The following is a 19,353-nucleotide window of genomic DNA, read 5'->3' on the forward strand; positions in this document are numbered from 1 at the left end:
GGCTATTAAATCATCTGTGTTAAATAAATGAAAAGTTACAGAGTTGACATGATGATCGTATGTGAACTGGTCTGTCCCACCAGTGGCCTAAATATGTCTCCGGAAATTGGAGCAACTATAAGGTATGACTGCTATTCATTAAAGTCTAGGAGAGTGAGTCAGGGATAAACCCCTGGGGGTGCTGGTATTATTAAATAAGATCTGACACTGAGAGATAAGGGGGCATCTATCTATCCCTCTATCTATCTATCTATCTATCTATCTATCTATCTATCTATCTATCATCTATCTATCTATCTATCTATCTATCTATCTATCTATCTATCTATCTATCAAATCATTATTAAATCCAGTACATGCCAATGTGTCATAGAATGTTCGAGCTATCTATCTCTCAATCTATTTATCTAGTTGTCTTCTGTCACTTTTACATCTATGTGTTCTACTAGAATTTAATCTAATAAACTCCAATCTAAAATATTATTTAGCCAAATCAGTCATTCTTCCTCATTTAGAACTATCTTACTATCTATCTGTCTGTCTGTCCATCCGTCTGTATCTATCTCCTGTTAATTAGAATTCACTCCCACCATAAGAAGGAGAGGAAGGAAAGCTGGGATTCTAACAGCATTAAAAGATAAAATAAATCCCTTATTTACATCATTAAAACATGAATAACATATCCTTGTACAGTGCAGTTAAAGAGAAAAACAAATTTGCAGGTATACAGGTAAGTATATTTCCCTAGTATATATATACAATGAATGCTAATAAATTATCAGAGCACTTCATCATCCGACATTATTTCTTCTTTCATCAATCAGAAAAATATGCCCAATGTGTTTTACAGACAATTGCTCAATGCTGCTTCTTCAGGTGCTAGATAAAACTTTTCCAAGGAAAGATATATATAACCATTATCAAGAAAACAACATAATGATAAGAATCAATGACATGCCATGCAGTGCTATCATGCATAGTCCAACAAAAATAAGTATCTTATAAAGTGCAAACAAAGTTATCAGAACGTCATCTGCTGATCTCCTACTGGGTTCCTTACCTGGTTGGTACAAAGGAAAAAACTATGTTAATGTTACATCTTTTAGTTCTATCCGTATTAATTCCAAGCTGTCATAGTATTATTTTCCAAAGCAGTCCTTCTTCCTCACTTGTTAAATCAATCCATCTATCTATTAATCTATTATTGTGTCATTGGTACATTTATTACAAGTTACTATGTTACTGTTCTGTAATGTTTCATCTATTAATTATATCTTATATATCTTATAAGTCTTTAATATAATATATTCCAATCTAACATATTGATATTTATAAAGCAGCCCTTCTTCTTCACTTGTTGGATCTATAATTCTATCTATTGGTCTTTTATCCAATTCATGACAATCTATTGTAATATAGGTTTTTCAAAGCAGCTCTTTTTCACTTGTTGGAGCTTTGTATCTATCTATCTATCTATCTATCTATCTATCTATCTATCTATCTATCTATCTATCTATCTACCATTGTATTTATTTTAATATTATTATTTATTTTACTTTCATGAATAAATAATTTTCATAAAGCACCATCCTCGTATGTGATGCTGATATCTATCTATCTATCTATCTATCTATCTATCTATCTATCTATCTATCTATCTATCTATCTTTAATCCAATACATTTCAATCTATAATAATAAAATTTTTCCCAAAACAATCCTTCTCCCTCACTTTTTGGAGCAAATGTCGTCATTCTGTTTTTCTCCCTTTTCCCCCCTCATCAAATAATAATGGGACGCTGTTCATGTCACCTTTGACGTTGATCTCTCCCATTTTTCCATTTGCTTTTGGAAAAGGATTAGGATGTTCCCTCCCCCCTCCTCTGTATAAATACTTGTAGCTGGCAGCAGGGTGACAATAAGCACCCAGTGTTACCAGCACAAAGGACGACCAGCACCCAAGGAGCACCGACCACCTCCGGAGCCCTACAAGGAGGCATGTACACCCGCAGAGCAGAGAGACCCCGGAGAGTGAAGTCCTTCGACTCCATGAACACAAGCTTTGATGACAATCAGATGAACAATGAGGTGAGTGGAACTCATAATTACTTCAAAGGATCCTGCATCTATCCTTGTCCTCTTGTAACACTTCATATTATACCTGTAACGGAGTTGAGACAGAAAATCGAATTTTGGATTTCAATATGTTGGATGAACCTATATTTGTTTTTGTAGCTTTATAAATCAAACAGATCTATCTATCTATCTATCTATCTATCTATCTATCTATCTATCTATCTATCTATCTATCTATTTAATACATACATCTATTCTTAGATGTATCCACTAATCCAAACGTCAATTAAATACAATTATACAAAAATTAGAAATACTGAGGCTGATTTAATTTAACCCAGAAAAATGGGGATTGGTAGTTTCATCTACTTTGTATTTTAAATGTAATTTAACAATTTATACATATACATATATACATATAAATATAAACAGCAATTCTGATGCAGGTTGCAATTACTTTTAGCAACTAAACTTCTTCATGCTGGAGCATTTACAAGAATGAAAAAATACTGCGACATTGCTATCTGTAGAAGCCGCTGTGCTTAATACAAAGGCGACTGTATTTGGATATTTTAAGCAGCTTTTCTTTAGTGTAATAAAGTATTTATTTTTTTAGAAAGAACCACCATCCCCGATTTGTTTCACCCGATCTTAAATGATCCATTACATTTATTACCATTTATGATCCTAACTGTGGTAAATGTTTTCCATAAGATAGATTGCTTGTTTTTATTTTAAAAAAATTATCAATTGCTTACAGTGTAATCAATTGTAATAACTTTGCTATAACAGGAAACCCCCTAGCCCTTCTGGCTGAAGCCTCAAAATGCTTTTATTTACCTCTTAGATTGTACGCTCTTCTGCGCAGGGTCCCCTCTTCCTCCTGTGTCACTGTCTGTATCTGTCGGTGATTTGCAACCTCTATTTAATGTAATGTTGGCGCTATATTAATCCTGTTTAATAAAAATAATAATAATGATACATTGAAGCAGGTGTTCCCTTTTTAAACATTTTATCTCCTTAATATAAAACATTTCCTAAACCAGCAATATTTAGATGTCTAGATTTTTTTGTGCAGCTGATGTTAAAAAATGAATGTTAAAACATTTACCGTTCTCTAATGGAAGATCTTCCAGGTCTATGTGTCTTCAGTGGTATTGATTGATTCTTCACCAGAGCATGTAAATGTTAAATTAACATTGAGTAAGGATTATTGGTTGCTCCATGTAATAATTCACTATAGATAAAGGACGGTGGAATAAGAAAGAGTTTTGTTCTTCTGTTCCTTTATTCCCAGAGGACTGATCAACCGATCCCAATATAGGGAGGACTATGGGGAATGCATTGGGATGATTGGGACCACCTTGAGGGAAATGTGACTCCAAAGTGGGAGTAGAAAACGTGGAGAATGTGGCGGTGAACTTTATCTAATGTGGTAATTTAGAGATATAAGAGGCCAGCCTGTGATTCACCCTACCAATCTGTATCCATAACCAAATACCACTTGGGGTGTGGGGTGTCACTACTCAAAATTAAATTCCATTCAATAGATCCTAGAGCTTCTAAACGCAAAAAGTACCTGCACTAAGATAAGTATAGCCACTGCTGACCTCAGCTAAAAGTGTGTCCAATAGCTTCTATACTTTCTGCAGATTGAGCATTTTAACCTCCAGTAACTCTTTTGCAATACTGGAGTCATCAAGCTCCTTACCCCCACTTCCACGCTCCCTAGCCAACCTTTTTTACCTATGTTCAGCTTTACATGCCATTCAATTGATGCCAACGTCATGGTTGTGTGTCAACTAGGGCAGCTGCATTATAAAGTAGTGAACCCGGGAACGCCCGGTTCTCAACCCCTCAATGTGACATAATGTTCCATATGATATGTGTGGTACCTGTTTACCCCACCTACAGACCCAGGGTAATATTAGAGATTTCTTATTTCTACAAAACTGAGGAAATTCTTAGGTTTGTATCAAGAAAAGGAAGCTATGGTGAATTCCAAGGGTAGAAGGACAGAATTCAGTTTTAAGGTGTATGTCAAAGCACTTTTGGTGGGGTGGAACTTTCTAGGTTTATACTGCTGAGGCTCCATCAAAGAGATTTTTTTCTTCCTTCAAAAAACTCACCAAACATATGATAAAAAATCTTCAAGGAAACAAATGTAAGTAAAAAATGTAAAAAGGCTAAGAACATTCACTCAGACGAGAATATATCCTTTGATCCTTTGGGCTTCATCTCTCGTAGATTTAATTGGGTTGTCACTTAAACATTGGGTTGAGAGATCTTCAAAGAATGTTTGCCAGACCCTTCACAAAACAAATCTGGGCCCTAAACAGTGCCATAGAAAATACAGGAGCCACAGGTGTCCATGTCTGTGAATACAGATTTCCCAAAAAATGGGCGCCAACAATGGTCATCCATGTTTATTTTTGTTCAAATATAGACAAAGTCAACCATTTATGGAGTTTGTAGGAACTTGTTTTGCCATCCATTTGGAGACCCACCAGATAACAAACCTTCCAGTAATAGAATTCTTTATGTGCCAGCTGCAACTCAAGAGTTCATTCTTCCAAACACTTTCAGGCTTCTAAATGGACAGTTCTTTAATCCCAAAAACATCCTTGATCTAGTAAGAATAACACCTCATATGAGCAGAGCCCTGTCTCTGACCCGCCATCCGCCAAGGCTGAAATCTTTCCTCACCAGACTTCCATAGGATTATACGTGATCGTGTCTCTAGACGGACTAAGAAGGTCATTGGAGTTCATCTCTACTCTGCAGTCCTGCTGCTTCTCTAGCATTAGTTTAAAGCTTTCCTCCACTTTACTGGCAAACATAATATTAAGCAGGAAAATCATTAACTTCTGTACATAGAATTTACAAGTTTCATTTTCTATCCATTTCCTCCATGTGAATGATACGCCAGATCTGAAATGTGTGCTTAAAGTAAACAGATGTTGCAGCTGTAATAAATACTTCCTCCATGTTTGCATGTTACAGATGATCACCTCCCCTCCTTCCCCGGTACATCCTATATCTTATCTATAGATTGCCTATATCCAAGCCGAAATATCTTACCTCTGTGGTATACACATCAATGGTCAGGTTTGCTCTGAAGCTCGTCTCCAACTTCTATCTATGGCATGGTGATATGTATGTATGTTCTCCATGGGATCAGTATCTGTGCATGTTATTGAACTTTTCTAGATAAGTTTATGGGAATTGTTGTTTTTCAGCATGAACCATATATGTGTTTAACGGCTTGGTCATATGGAACGTAAAACCTGAGATTCCCAATGGTAGGGAAGGATGAAGGAACTACCATGATCTTTCATTATAATTAACATGATTGACAAAGTTGGAAAATTAGGTTTTGAAGGTATTAAGCAGGTGGTGCAGTTGTGTTGCAGTGTTGTGGTGAATGCTACATGCAGCGTCTTATGAGCGATCAGCTGCTCAACTCTTTCATAGACATGAACAGCACCATATTCTAGGTGCCTTCCAAATATTTTCTAGTATTGAAGGTTTAAAAGTCATTTTGGAAGCTTTTGAGTGAATGAGTTCCAGCTTTCTCTACCTCTTTCCCCTGTATCCAAGACAATAGTAACACTATTGTTACTATTTTAGAGTTTTTAGGTATTTGCTAATCGCCTATTTTAACCACTTGTAGCCACTCCTGGGCACTTAGAGGTTACCATTGGGCTCCTGGTAAGTGGTACCCACCAAGATGACCATCCATGTGAACAAACCCTAAGGGTTTAGAAGATTGCAGAATGTTCCTTGGCAATGCTAGCTGGGTTTCCAGATATTTTGGGTACTGTGGTTATAGCTTTTTTGAATTATTATTCAAATGTGAGCTGTGAGGTTGTGTTTGTGAAGTCACAAAAGTCATAAATTTGTAACTATAAGTCAAATGTTAGCATTGTAGATGGACGTACAGTAATCAAGAATCCTTGTTTTTTGGAATCGGCAAGATATATATATGTATTAAAAGTTGTTCTTACTTGGGGATCCAGGCAGAAGCAGCACTTTTGCATTTCTTTTTGCATGCTCTTTGAACCCCTTGCGGCTGGACATTCTTTAATATATAAAGCTTACTTTACAAAAGCGTAAAAATATTTAAATCTCATTGGCTGAAAATAGCTGTCGGTTGTTTTAAAGAGTGATCCACCTTTGTGAAATGAGCTAAAAGCCGCAGTTGTCTTTGTTAACTTACAAGTATTGTTTCAGACATGTCATGTCTGTGTGTATATAAAGGAACGGTAGGTACCACGGATAACCGGATGTATAACCAATAAAAATATCATTGGTAATTTCTTCTCTTCCAGTTCAACAAATCAAATTATATGAAGATCGAAGACAACAAGGAAAACAATGAAAGTGTTGCTGAAAAGGGACGGGCGTCTGTTATCTTTTCTCTGAAGAATGAAGTCGGTGGACTTGTAAAGGCACTTAAACTTTTTCAGGTAGGTCATCCCATGAGTTGTTTTACCAGCTAACAGATTTCTACTTCTATTCATTCAGTCCCCCAGCCCCACTGCTCTCATATCATGCTGGTCTTGAAGTTATATTGTTACCAGCAGTTCTCTTCTTCCAAAAACTCCTAGCAGTTTATTTTTTGAACTTTAGTTACACTTTAAAGTTTGCAGGTCTTGTCACTCCCCCAGCTTGCGAAAGGAGAAGCAGCGGCATCTCTGTCACATCACTTCCTATCAGAATATGCGAACAGGTGTTGCTTTTTCCTTTCCTGGGGATAGGTGTGTGTGCTGGTATTCACTTATATTCTATCCCTGTTAGTGTAGATATATGGACCCAGTGTCACTAAGATCCCCAAAGAGGTTGTTATATCACCTGCCTGAGCTTAATACTGTTATAGAAATCTTATATTACCTCTTTATTTAATGAATCCTTCTTTAGCCCTTACCTAAGGGGATGTCTAAAGGGAAATGTATTTATCAAACTTTCAATAGGGTGCTTTGTGCTTTTATTTCTCATCAGGTACTTTATCATTCTGTTCTTTAATTTAAATTCCTGTTACAAATTTTATATGTCGGTGATGGATGATGCACTCATTTAGTAGACCGTGGGCCTATCTGACGCACAGGATGCATGTCTTGCCCTATAATCATTGTGATCTCCATAATTTCCTCAGGAAAAGCATGTGAATCTGATTCACATTGAATCTCGGAAATCAAAGAGAAGAAACTCAGAGTTTGAGATATTCCTGGACTGTGACAGCAACAGAGAACAGCTGAATGAGATCGTCCAACTGCTCCGACCCCACGTCAACCTGATCACCATGAATCCAGGGGACAACTTCTGCGTGGAGGAAGATGGTGAGCAGTTCAGGACCTGCCATGTGGCAACCATGGCATTTGTTAGGCTAAGGAGTGATAACACACACCCAGAATATCCTTACTATTTTCTTTAATTTTTAAGTTAATGCCAGGTTTTAAATTGCACTGGGTATAGCTGAATCCCAAGTATACTTTACAAAATTTTGTTTGGAGCAGATAGCCTGTGCTGGTGGTTTTCACTATTTCAGGCTAAACACTAGAGGGCAGCAGAGCATGGGACAAGTCATGTCCCATGATTGCATTATATATCATGGATGGGCGTGGTCACACTTGTAGTCTCCACCCTGTACAGCCCAATGGAGTGGCTACAAGTGCAAACATTTTGAACGGGGCATGAATTGTAGCCACAGGCATTGAGAATATGCAGTTCTCTGCAAATGATAGACCAGATTTATGGGGCTTATTGAGCAAAGGGAGGAAGAAATCTATTATTTTTTTAAAAAAGGAAATTTTAAATTGGCATATTTTTTATGTTACTAGATATGGAAAGTGTTCCTTGGTTTCCCACCAAGATCTCCGATCTGGATAAATGTGCAAACAGAGTTTTGATGTATGGATCTGACCTGGATGCAGACCATCCTGTGAGTAATGATAAAAACACATGACTATTCTAATATAAGGAATTTTATTTAAAAAAGGTTTTCATCTAAGATACACCCAAGTTTTACTTATGTTTCAGACTATATTCATTAAATCCATTGTAAAAAAAGGGTAAATTGGGGTACAAAATTTATAAATGGACTCTATGGTTTAATTTGGGATACTTTAATAGTACTTAGATCAGAGCTCAGTTTCTGTTTTTTTTTTTTTAAATAAAAAGGGCCAGGTCAGCTGAAAAGGATGTTTGGTAATTGCTGGAGACCCCCTGACAGTCTCAGCCTATTGGGGGGATCCATAATGCGAGGCACCTAACATCCCTGCTATCTATTAGATTACATAGAATGGAGAATGTTATGGGAGGGGCTGGAACACACCAAGGTGGGTGAGGACTCCCAAAACTTCCAGGTGAACAGAATAAGGAAAGTGTGGCAGGGAGGTACCATCTTATCTGGAAAAAAGGCAAGAAAAAGGCATCAACTCCTCCCCCAGGCTTCAAATGTAAATACAAACAAATATAACTTTTGGTTGGATAGATCCTATACATTTTAGAATGTCATATATATTTCTTTATAATAGTAATAATAATATAAAATATTATGTAACAATATAATATTATAATTTCATTATATATATACATGTAGTCCCTGAGTTAAGGATATCCGACATACAAATGATTTCTAGATACGAACAAGGATTCCCTGCTTGCTGGTGTGAAGGACAGGAGCTTGATAGGGGAGTGGTTTGCATGACTTGCAGAAGAAATCTTTTGCTAAATACAGATGAGGTCGTGGGTGATCTTAAGGACTGTGCTCTTCTGCAAGCTCTTGTAACTCTTGTTTCTTTTTGCATATCAAAACACAGTTTGCTCCAGAAGTTAATGAATGTCTAGGCTCCATAAAGTTTTTTCTTTCCTTGCTTTGTTTGTGATTAACTGATATAACTGATATTATACAGTAACTGACACCATGCTGCCTAATAATATGTTGAGACAAACATCTGTGCGAATTGCATTAGAATAAAATAATGTACCTGTTCTGACTTACATACAAATTCAACTTAAGAACAAACCTACAGTCCCTATCTCGTATATAACCTGGGGACTACCTGTATACAATTTATATATAGTTACAAAACTGAAGATCTTCTTTTCTTTTTTTTTCATAGGGATTCAAGGACAATGTGTACCGTAAGAGGAGGAAATATTTTGCAGATGTTGCAATGAATTATAAACAGTACGTACATACACCTATCATATGCCACCTTTATGTTTTGTTGATATTCACTGATAAAAAACACTGTATAGAAAGGATTCTATTTTTAAAGTTTGATCCTTTTATCACTGAGCTGACTTAAATGTATGTAGTAAAAGTAATAAAAGTAAGGTAAAGTAAATAAAAGAATAATATTTGCCAGATACATATATTTTATGGGCAGAGTTTATTTCCCTCCAAGGATTTGTGCTGCACAACAGGCACATTATTTGCAAAGAGGGAGTAGTAATATAACTATATAACTAACTATAACTAGTGTGTGGCTTTTATTGATCCTGAGAAGCATTTAATTAGCAATAGCTAAGGTAAAGGATTAGAAAAAAGAACAAAATGTAATTAAATTATTAATAAAAATAATACTGGTTAATTGTAATTGTAGTGTAATGTTAGGAAAGTAGAATCCCAGATGGCATAATTTTACAAAATGATGAGTGGCCAAGCCTTGTGTTTAAATAACATATTAGAGGAGGAACAAAAGAACGGTTCTTTAAAGCAACAATAGTGTTTTAAAACGTCAGTTATATTCAGTATTACAAAGCTATACAGAGCTCAGCTAAACATGGTATACATGCAGAATAAATGCATACAATCTTATCCCAGAAAATACATATAATCAGTAAATTCTCCATATCCCGACGCGTTTCGCCGTAACGGCTTCTTCAGTGGAGGGTGGAGAGCATATTGGTAAGATTGAGATGCATGGATTGAAGCAAAGTAGTGTGATGTACTGATCGTCTTTGAAGAATTTCCCTGTATGGTAATTAGGGATATGTGAAAATAAATTGGAAGTAGTTGTAATAAGTTCTTGAGGAAGGAGAGAAGGCCAAAGGATGAAAGTGTGGTCTATTTAGATGTGGTCAATTACATGTGGTCTATGTTATTGGTGGATTTCCAAAAAAAAAATACTGCTATGATGGTTTGAACGTGGAGAAAACTAACATTGTAACTGTTAATTGGGCTTAAAAAGTTGGGTTAACTGCAAATTTGTAATCTGTCCCTTCCTAATGCCTAAGAACAGTTGAGATTAGATATCAGCCACATAGGGGCATTTTTATATATAATTAGTATATTGAGCAAATATGGCTGACCCTATCTACAAACAATTACAGAATATTCATAGAGTCCAGGATTTAAATATAAATATGTAATGAATAAGTGAAAATATTAAAAGTCTCTTTTATTTAATAGTGGGGACCCAATTCATCGTATCGACTTTACAGAAGAGGAGGTGAAGACTTGGGGCACTGTTTTCCGGGAGCTCAATAAATTGTACCCAACTCACGCGTGCCGGGAGTACCTGAAGAACCTCCCCCTGCTGAACAAACATTGCGGCTACCGTGAGGACAACATACCACAACTGGAGGACGTCTCCCGCTTTCTGAAAGGTATGAATGGGCGAGGGAGATATTAGAGCTTGCAAAAAAAAAGAACAATCCAGATTGGGGTAACTGAAGGTGCAGGAGGGGCTTAATGATCTCATTGATTTGAGGAAGGGTATGTGAACAGTAAGTGAATTTAGAAATGCATGGGACAAAAATGGTAATAAAAAAAAACAAAATGGCAAACTCAATGGACCACATGGTTTTATTTATTTTTTATTTTATTATTTTATCTTGGGTATCTATTCCTATTAACAGCAATATGTGTTTTATTCCAGAGCGCACAGGCTTCACTATCCGCCCCGTGGCCGGGTATTTATCCCCAAGAGATTTCCTGGCTGGTTTAGCGTTCCGGGTTTTCCACTGCACACAATACGTCCGACACAGCTCCGATCCCCTCTACACACCTGAGCCGTAAGTATCTCTACAGTCTATGATTCTGTTTAATCGGCATCTTTTTCCCAACATCTCACATTTGCCTGAACTCTGCTAGCATTACCAGCCACAGCTATAAATGTCTAGACACCAAAAAAGCATACAAGGCAGCTGATGAGAGATCACATGGTACATTTTACATCTACAGCAGGTTACACTTAATTGCATGTCAATGTGCGAATTTCAGGGCAAAGCAAAAAGTTGTTGTACAGATTTAAAGGGGTCACATGACCGACTGTTCCCCAACCACAGAGCACCCCTTCTTCCATTCCATTGTGCATGAATGAAACCAGGTTACATGTCCTGCACTTCTCCAAACATGGAACTATCTTTGCCCCATTAAGAATAGAAAACCTCATGGGTCTTGCTCCCTAAAGGTGGCATTCTAGTTTGTACGGATTAAATAGTCTGTACGGTGCATGGCTTTACCTCAGCACCGTGCTGCTTCTCCCTGTGCTGTCCAGTTGCAAGCAGGATGCAAGTCGAGGATAACATACATACAATAGCGATACAATTTGAGTGTAACGTAATATCAATGTAGATCTTTGTAACAACATTTTATTTCTTCTTCCAGTGACACCTGCCATGAACTCCTCGGACACGTCCCCCTCCTAGCAGAGCCAAGCTTTGCCCAGTTTTCTCAGGAGATCGGTCTGGCATCTTTGGGGGCATCTGATGAAGCTGTACAAAAACTGGCTACGGTACGTAGAAACCCTTTTGTGGATTAACCAATTGACCCAAAACTGGTACTTGGGGCAATAATCCAATGGTGACAATTGTCCTAGATGGAAATTCATTTTAATTTTGTATAAATCACTTGTTCTTAACTCTCTCCAATTGGAACATGGACAGCATAAAATTAAGGAAAAACAACATGGCTGTAAATTAAAACTGTCCAGGAATATATCGGAATGTTTCTGACTGTATATGTGAATTTCACTTACCTATAATTCTTCATTCTTCATGCAGTGCTACTTTTTCACGGTGGAGTTTGGTCTTTGCAAACAAGACGGGAAGCTGAAGGTATACGGAGCTGGTTTGCTCTCCTCCATCAGTGAACTCAAAGTAAGTTTCAGTGCGATGTCTAACTGATCATTTTACTAAATAAAATAACAATTGAATGATATACACTAATTAACCAAAACATAAAACCACCGGCAGGTGAAGGTAATATCACTGATTACATGGTTTCTTCCAGCACTCGCTCTCCGGTAATGCCAAAGTGAAGCCTTTTGACCCTGTTGTGACCTGCAACCAGGAATGTATTATCACCACCTTCCAGGATGTCTACTTTTACTCTGATAGTTTTGAAGAAGCCAAAGAAAAAATGAGGTAAGTACTTTATTATTTAGAATAATTATATTGCACTGTTACTAATGTTCAGCCTGTCGTTCAAATAGTAGAGGGCCGTGTTTTATACCTATAAACTAATCCTAAATTCTTGATAGGGTATTGTGCTGGATAAATACTAGCAGAAACAAATGTAAAAAAAAGTGGTATTGGGGCTCCCTCTAGTGGCTTCTTAAGGTTTTGCAGTGTGTGGGGGGGTAGGTTTTCAAGCATTCTCACCAATACCTAACTACCCAGCAGTGAGCACATTGTGGCTGATTTATTAAAGGAATTTAGGCTGTTACCTTACCAAGGTACATTATCACCTTGCAAATGAATGTGGTGAAAATACAATTTGCAAGGAATAAACTAATAGGCACGAAAATCTAAGAAACATTTTTCTTGTATATTATTGGATAGTTAAAGTCTTTAGAAGTTGATCTCATTCATTAAGCTTATTAGGTAAAATATTCTTTACAAGAGAATAATTCACTTTGCTATATGAACAGCCTATTTTCTTTAGTGAATAAACCCTATTGAATTCTTATGTGATCGTTTACCTCTATCACTCAAAATATTCCTCTTGTCCTCTGTGATTAAAATAAATTGTGTTACTAGGGTTTGATCTCCATGATATTGTGGTTAAGCCTTGCCAATTGCCATTTACCGATCCAATAAGAGTGGCCTTAATGGTCACTAGAAATGTTTATTGGACATGTTGATGGACACATGGTGGTGCCATGATATTAAAAATTACTAGACCTAAAGAAGTGAAAATAAAGTAGGGAGGGCAACAAAAAGGTAATAAAATACAACTTTATGTCAATCTAATCACTATCACTCTTAATATGCGGTCCAACCCAAAACAAACTCTAATTGCATTTGCTAACCTTGAGCTACTCTAAGCTGAAACATGCACCAATAAAAACCTTAACTAGCAAACCTAACATCCTCAAATGTTCAAAAATAAACATCTTGCCTTGGAGCACATACCACAAATATATGGCTGTTTTTTTTACTTTCTGGCTAAGTCGTGCAAACTGCAACTGGTCCAGTCCAATGAAAATTCTCGTGGCAAAAATGAAATGCGAATACTTGGACACGGCTGACCCTTCTAAAATGGAAACCAGTTTTGATTTTTTTTCTTTAACATGCAAATTCATTACTATAGAAATATTAAGCATAAATGAAAATTTCAAGGGGTAGTAATGGGTACGGCAAGAGGCCCAACTAGCTAATTAGTGGACATTAATGTGATAGTCATTGTGAAAAATGCCTTTTATGACTATGACTGTGAGCCCCATGGGCCCAGTAATGATTGCAAACTTTGTTGTACTTATTGATTTACTGTTGAGGTTTACCATGAGCATATTAAAAATGAAGCAAGCCAAAAAGTTAATTGGTGTCAATAGTAACTGACCTAAGAGCCACAGATCGCTAATTGCTCAATGAACCCCTAGAAATTTCTGGAGGAACCCTGGTTGAGAAACACTGATTTAAACGATAAAGCTATACTTAGCTGATGTATTGCAATAATATATTCATTTCCTTTCTCTAGAGAGTTTGCAAAGACAATTAAGCGCCCCTTCGGACTGAAATACAACCCATACACCCAGAGCGTCCAGGTACTAAAAGACACCAAGAGTATCACCGATGTGGTGAGTGACTTACGCCATGAATTGGACATTGTCAGCGATGCCCTGAACAAAATGAACAAGCAACTTGGTGTCTGATGGAATTCAGAGACCACGGAGGATATAACTTTCCGGAATTTAAATTTTTACTTACGTGTTTGTTTCAGGATATTATTTATCAGTGAAATTATATGTTACAGTTGTGTCAGGAAATTTATTTTTATAAACTGTTTAGGTTATATAGTTCATACAACACAGGAGTTGTGTGGCGGCAAATCAACATGAGTGCAAATGTCAGGCTATAAAAAAACAAACAAACAAAAGAGATAAAATCATGACAGTTTATTCAGAAAAGGAATATACACATAATACATTCAAATACCAATATGTGACAAAGGCAACGAGGGGGGTCAAGTAGGAGTTTGGTGTGGAAACCATGCAGACATTTGTACTCAATACTTGTGGAAAAAATGACACATTGCTGAAGAATTGGTAAACTACCGAAACTGGCATTACAGACCAGGCACAAAAACATTGCAGCAACAGATGAAATTAACAATCACACACAAACCAGTCCAGTTAAAATAGTAATAATGAAAATGCATATGTATTTGTATACATTTAAATGTATTTTGACATTCACACACAAGTGAAATCACTAAATGTTCCTTAATACATGTATTATAACATGTTTGCCTATAATCCTTTACTAAAATATTTGATTTCTCTAAAGTCAAACTGGAACAAAATTTTTATGAGGTCACAAATGTTTGTTCGCATATTTTTTTACACTCATACTATTGTGTGATGACATATTAGAAAGTGCCACTTAGTATATATCCAGCTTAATAGAAATGAGTTTGTAGTGTTGCAACCAAAAGAAAAAGTAACAAGAAGTGCAACAAATGTCCCTTTAAATGAAGCAAGTTTGTGAATGAGTAGAATGTAACATAAAAAAGTAACACTTAAAAAAAAACATCAAGCATTAAAGATTCAAACTGACCTGTAAAATGGACTGGAGATGCGCACAGAACAGGGCGCAGGTGTGCGCTAATCAATTGCTATCACCTCATCATTGAGGTTAACATCTCCTTCTGAATCGTGGAGCTGAAAATCAATCGCCTTAATTGGTGTATTTGAGATCTTTGCAGAAAACTCTAGAACTTTACTAGAACTCGGGCCCGACTCACACTAATAGAGGTCACTGACCGGCGCGAATGTACACGCATCCAGTGTACACGCATTTCATTGATGAATTAGGCCCAATGGACGGAGGAGACCCAAAGGGTTTTCTATAGAGGGAATACAGCATAGACTGCTTGCTTTCAGACTCTCTCTCTTTCACTGGAAATAATATGGAGCAGATTGCTTGTCTTTAAACTCTCTAACTCTAACTGGAAATAATACAGAGCAGACTGGCAGGCAGAGAGCAAGATAAATCATTGCTCTTACACAGTATGTAAAAATACAGTTTTAGGTATTGAGCTTTGTAAACAACTTTCCCCAAACGAAATGAGATGAAACTAGCAGGGAAGGTTTTAGACAAAATGGGGTCCCGGGCAAATAAAAAATAGGGGCCTTGCCTGAACAGTATTGCAGTTCCCTTCACAAATGTCCAGTTTTTTCCCTACTCTAAAACTGGCCCTAGAACCTAGTAAACTAACTTTATTATTAACTAACTTTAACACCTTATAAAGTTGCAATGTTGCTGCCTTACTCCTCTTCCTATCTGCAGCAAACTGATGATGTCATCTCAGCCTAGGCAAAGTCACCAGACTTGAGCTCAGCAAGAACTAACACTAAAAGGTTGTTTTAAGTATAAGATTTTTTTTTTTTAATAAAACATTATATTCTTAGAAATATATTAATGCAAACATGTAAAGTTGCTGCAAGATCTGTTAAAAGTAAGCATTTACTGTACATTTCCATATAATAATAAATGAATTGAATAGAATTAAGACTGGTGCAAAATCATGCTGACCAAATGGACAAATAACGGACCATAGAGTATTTCTAGTAACACTGGGTACTGTGGGATGAGGGTTGGCACAGGTTGGATGACATTTTTTTAGAAATAGGATTTGTTGTGTTTAATGTTATCCCAGTGTCCTCTGTCTCAGGATTTTATTTCAGAATGGATGTAGATCTTTACAAATCATCTTTCACATCACTTCAATCATGGCCATGGGTTTGTATCCTTTTCTTCATACCATTGAAGGTCTATAGAAGGCAGATGGAAGGAGGACATTCTTCGGAAGAAGACCATCTACTGGCCAACGTGGGTCCCCAAATTCTTGGATGTGAATGGTTTACCAACTCGTTCGGCTTTAAAAGGTAAAGAAAGACAAACAGTGTCAATACCTGCAATAAGTTTAATTACTGTCTTCAAAATGTCATCAGACACAGCTCCTTAATGTCCCTGTTTATTACATGTTCTTTTAGGGAAAACTATCACAGGTGAACCTGGGTGATCATGCTAGCCTTGAATGGCTCTGATCCAGGGTTAAAAACAATAAACAATTTTTTTTGGAAAATCTATTCTAGGTTTGCTTGATCACCCAGGTTCTCCCATGATAGTATATCTCCGCCAGTCTTGGAGAACCTTATGAAATCAGACCCAGTAGCTAAAGAACATACATGCACACCTTCTCATCCATTGTCTCTTTTATGTTGGCCTTTCTATATCCAAGTATCTTTTTTTGGTATTGGTGTGCATCATCCAATAATGTTCGTATAATTATTATCTAATCATTTAAGGAAAAAGCTAAAAGCAATAGCTGATATGCAAGCAAAAAGAAGGACCATGTGTATTGTACTTGATGTATGCATGTAGGCATTTCTTCCCCCAACCCAACTGTCCCTGACCCATTCCCTCTATTCATTTGGATTCAGTTCTTTCATTCATGAAGGGATTTTGGGGTTTTTATCACATCTTTATATATTTAGATAGCTATGTATAGCATTCATCAAACCTCTGCCACTATCCATGATCTGCTTACATTTCAAAGAGTGGAGCTAAAGGACCACTTTAAACAAAATGACATCCAACTGATCTCCAGCCATTTGTCAAAATTCACGTCATTAAGCTACGTCATTCCAGCCTGGCCAATCAAGATGGTCAAAGATCGCAATGCAGAAGAGATAGAGAAAGAAAATGGCTGCATCTGTGATGGATCAGGGAAATGTTAGTATTTTCAGAATTTTGTTCCACTTTAAGCAGGCCCATTCCTAATACCCCTACTTTGAGTGTAAGGACCAGGAGCATTGGATGCTGGGACATCTTCTGTGCCATCATTCTTCAGGGAGGTACACAGCAGGGAAATATCAGCTAACAGAATGCTCTTTGCTGTGATTTTTGGGGACCCAATGGTTGTTAAATGACACAACATGAACCATTACTGTTGGCTGCTAGTTGTCAGGGGCAGGAAGGTCCCTGCTGTTCAACCTCCGAGGAGCCAGGTGCTCTGCACCCTACACTTCAGACAGAAGAACCAAAGATGCCAGGCCCTGGGTAGGTGGTGGGGGAATGAGGGGGATGGATGACGACTTTAGAAAAATGCAGAAAGTTAACATTGGCTGATAGGATCAGATAGACAGATGATAGCAGGAGAGCGAAGAATGAGGCATGAGCTGCTTTTCCTTGTGAATCTCTAGACCGGGCAGACAAAAATACAAATTCTGATACTCATTTACTTGTCTAAAGGATGGCACGCATACTATAAATCTTCCTAATAAGTGTTCCGGATAAATGTAAGCATATATGGAGCTCTCCATTAACACAATGCTGTACTAAGTATATAACGTTAGCTCCTTATAAAATTTAATTTCATTAGATTTTGTGCCTTTGGAGCTTACCTTCGCTTATGTTTAACATCTGGCTTACAGTCTGGAATGTCCTAGCAGGGTGTATCACTTCTATGAATAATTCTGCCCCTTCATCCATGTCTTTGTCCGGAGTTATATGAGTAGAACACAGACAGCTGTAGAACATGAAGCTTCCTTTTAGTTTGAGAGGTAGGATTTCATTTTTCTGGGAAGAGACCTCACTGTAGTTCACCATACCAATTCCTCCACTCGCATGGTCTTCTGTAGACTGCTTCACATTGTGGGAAAGATATTTCCAGGATGCCACTTTATATTTTTCTTCTAATCCTGCTCTCTTTATGTACAAATGTATTTCAATTTCTTTTAGTTTGAAACCAGAAACCATGAAGGTCAGAGCTGATCTCTTCATATGAACCAAATCATCCAGTCCCACAATGTCTGAAATCTTTGGTGGTACTGCAGAAAGAGATAAAATGGATATTTTAATGTATTATCAACAAAGTTTTCAGATTTCCTTATCAATTTGTGATGACTTACCTTTAAATATACCCACCGCAAAAACTGCTATTATAGCCAAGATTACAGGGATCAGATTGATGTTTAGTATTGTAGACAACAGATTACCGGATGGCTCTGTAATGACACAAATCCGAAAAATATATCAAACTGGGAAATCCATTTCTTGTAATCATGCTCTTATTTGTAGAAATCACAACTTATAATAGTTAAAACAACGATGAAAAGCAATGTTTCTCATCTAGGGTTCCTCCAGGGGCTGCTTAGGGTTTCTTGATCAATGAGCAATTTGTGACTCTCAGGTCCAATACTACTAATAATCAATAAATAATTATCTGTAAGAAAGACATTCTTACTATTGACCAGCAATATAGGAGGCAATTGTGCTACTGATCACCACACACACTCCCTGAAGACCAAAAATTTATTTCATTGGTTCCCCTATGTTAAAAAGGCCAGGAAACACTGATTTCAAGACTTCGAGTGAATAGAAAGCAAAACTGATGCAAGCAATATTATGTAGGTGAATACATTTGTGACTGTAACCTAACAGAAAGGCAAGGTTTGGACTCGCAGAGGGTCAAGCATTCCCAGCATTTACCCCAATTAATTTTTAAATGTGCTATTATGGGTGAGACGTTACATGTAGCTTTATCCTCACCATAGTATGAATATACATGTATTGTCTCACTCAAGGAAGCTGATCTGTGGTGTAAGGAAGGCGTAAGGAACTGCAACCGCAACATTTCAGATTCTTGGTAACCACTTGGCAGCCCTAAACGCTGCATTGCTTCCTACTGAACCAGCATTTGAACATTTGGGGGAGAGGGGTTGAGAAATATGAGCAAAGATGAGAGAAAGATGGAGTGGGGAAAGAGAGGAAGGAGAGAGAGAGGGAAGAGAAGGGAGAGTGGGGAGAGATGGAGGGA

The 19,353-nt window shown here is 37.2% G+C and overlaps 2 protein-coding genes across 2 annotated transcripts in view; one reads left to right on the top strand and one right to left on the bottom strand.

The window, feature by feature from the left end:
- Window positions 1–1,899: 1,899 nt before the first annotated feature.
- Window positions 1,900–14,329, top strand: TPH1 (tryptophan hydroxylase 1). The gene is made up of 11 exons (XM_072422241.1): window positions 1,900–2,087; window positions 6,407–6,544; window positions 7,231–7,414; window positions 7,916–8,016; window positions 9,200–9,267; window positions 10,495–10,691; window positions 10,964–11,099; window positions 11,695–11,821; window positions 12,090–12,185; window positions 12,319–12,452; window positions 14,008–14,329. Exons 1-11 carry the CDS (start codon window positions 1,998–2,000, stop codon window positions 14,180–14,182), a joined length of 1,446 nt encoding a protein of 481 aa, XP_072278342.1. The 5' UTR covers window positions 1,900–1,997; the 3' UTR covers window positions 14,183–14,329.
- An 81-nt stretch (window positions 14,330–14,410) lies between these two features.
- Window positions 14,411–19,353, bottom strand: part of LOC140338161 (poliovirus receptor-like) — a 12,767-nt gene continuing 7,824 nt past the window's right edge. The window contains exons 4-6 of the mRNA XM_072422242.1: window positions 18,446–18,541; window positions 17,939–18,364; window positions 14,411–16,408 (exon numbers count right to left, since the gene is read on the bottom strand). Coding sequence (XP_072278343.1) covers window positions 16,350–16,408; window positions 17,939–18,364; window positions 18,446–18,541 — 581 coding nt within the window. The 3' untranslated portion in view covers window positions 14,411–16,349. The remainder of the gene's footprint in view (window positions 16,409–17,938; window positions 18,365–18,445; window positions 18,542–19,353) is intronic.

Source organism: Pyxicephalus adspersus, chromosome 9 (assembly GCF_032062135.1).
Source record: "Pyxicephalus adspersus chromosome 9, UCB_Pads_2.0, whole genome shotgun sequence".
Taxonomy (NCBI): Eukaryota; Metazoa; Chordata; class Amphibia; order Anura; family Pyxicephalidae; genus Pyxicephalus; species Pyxicephalus adspersus.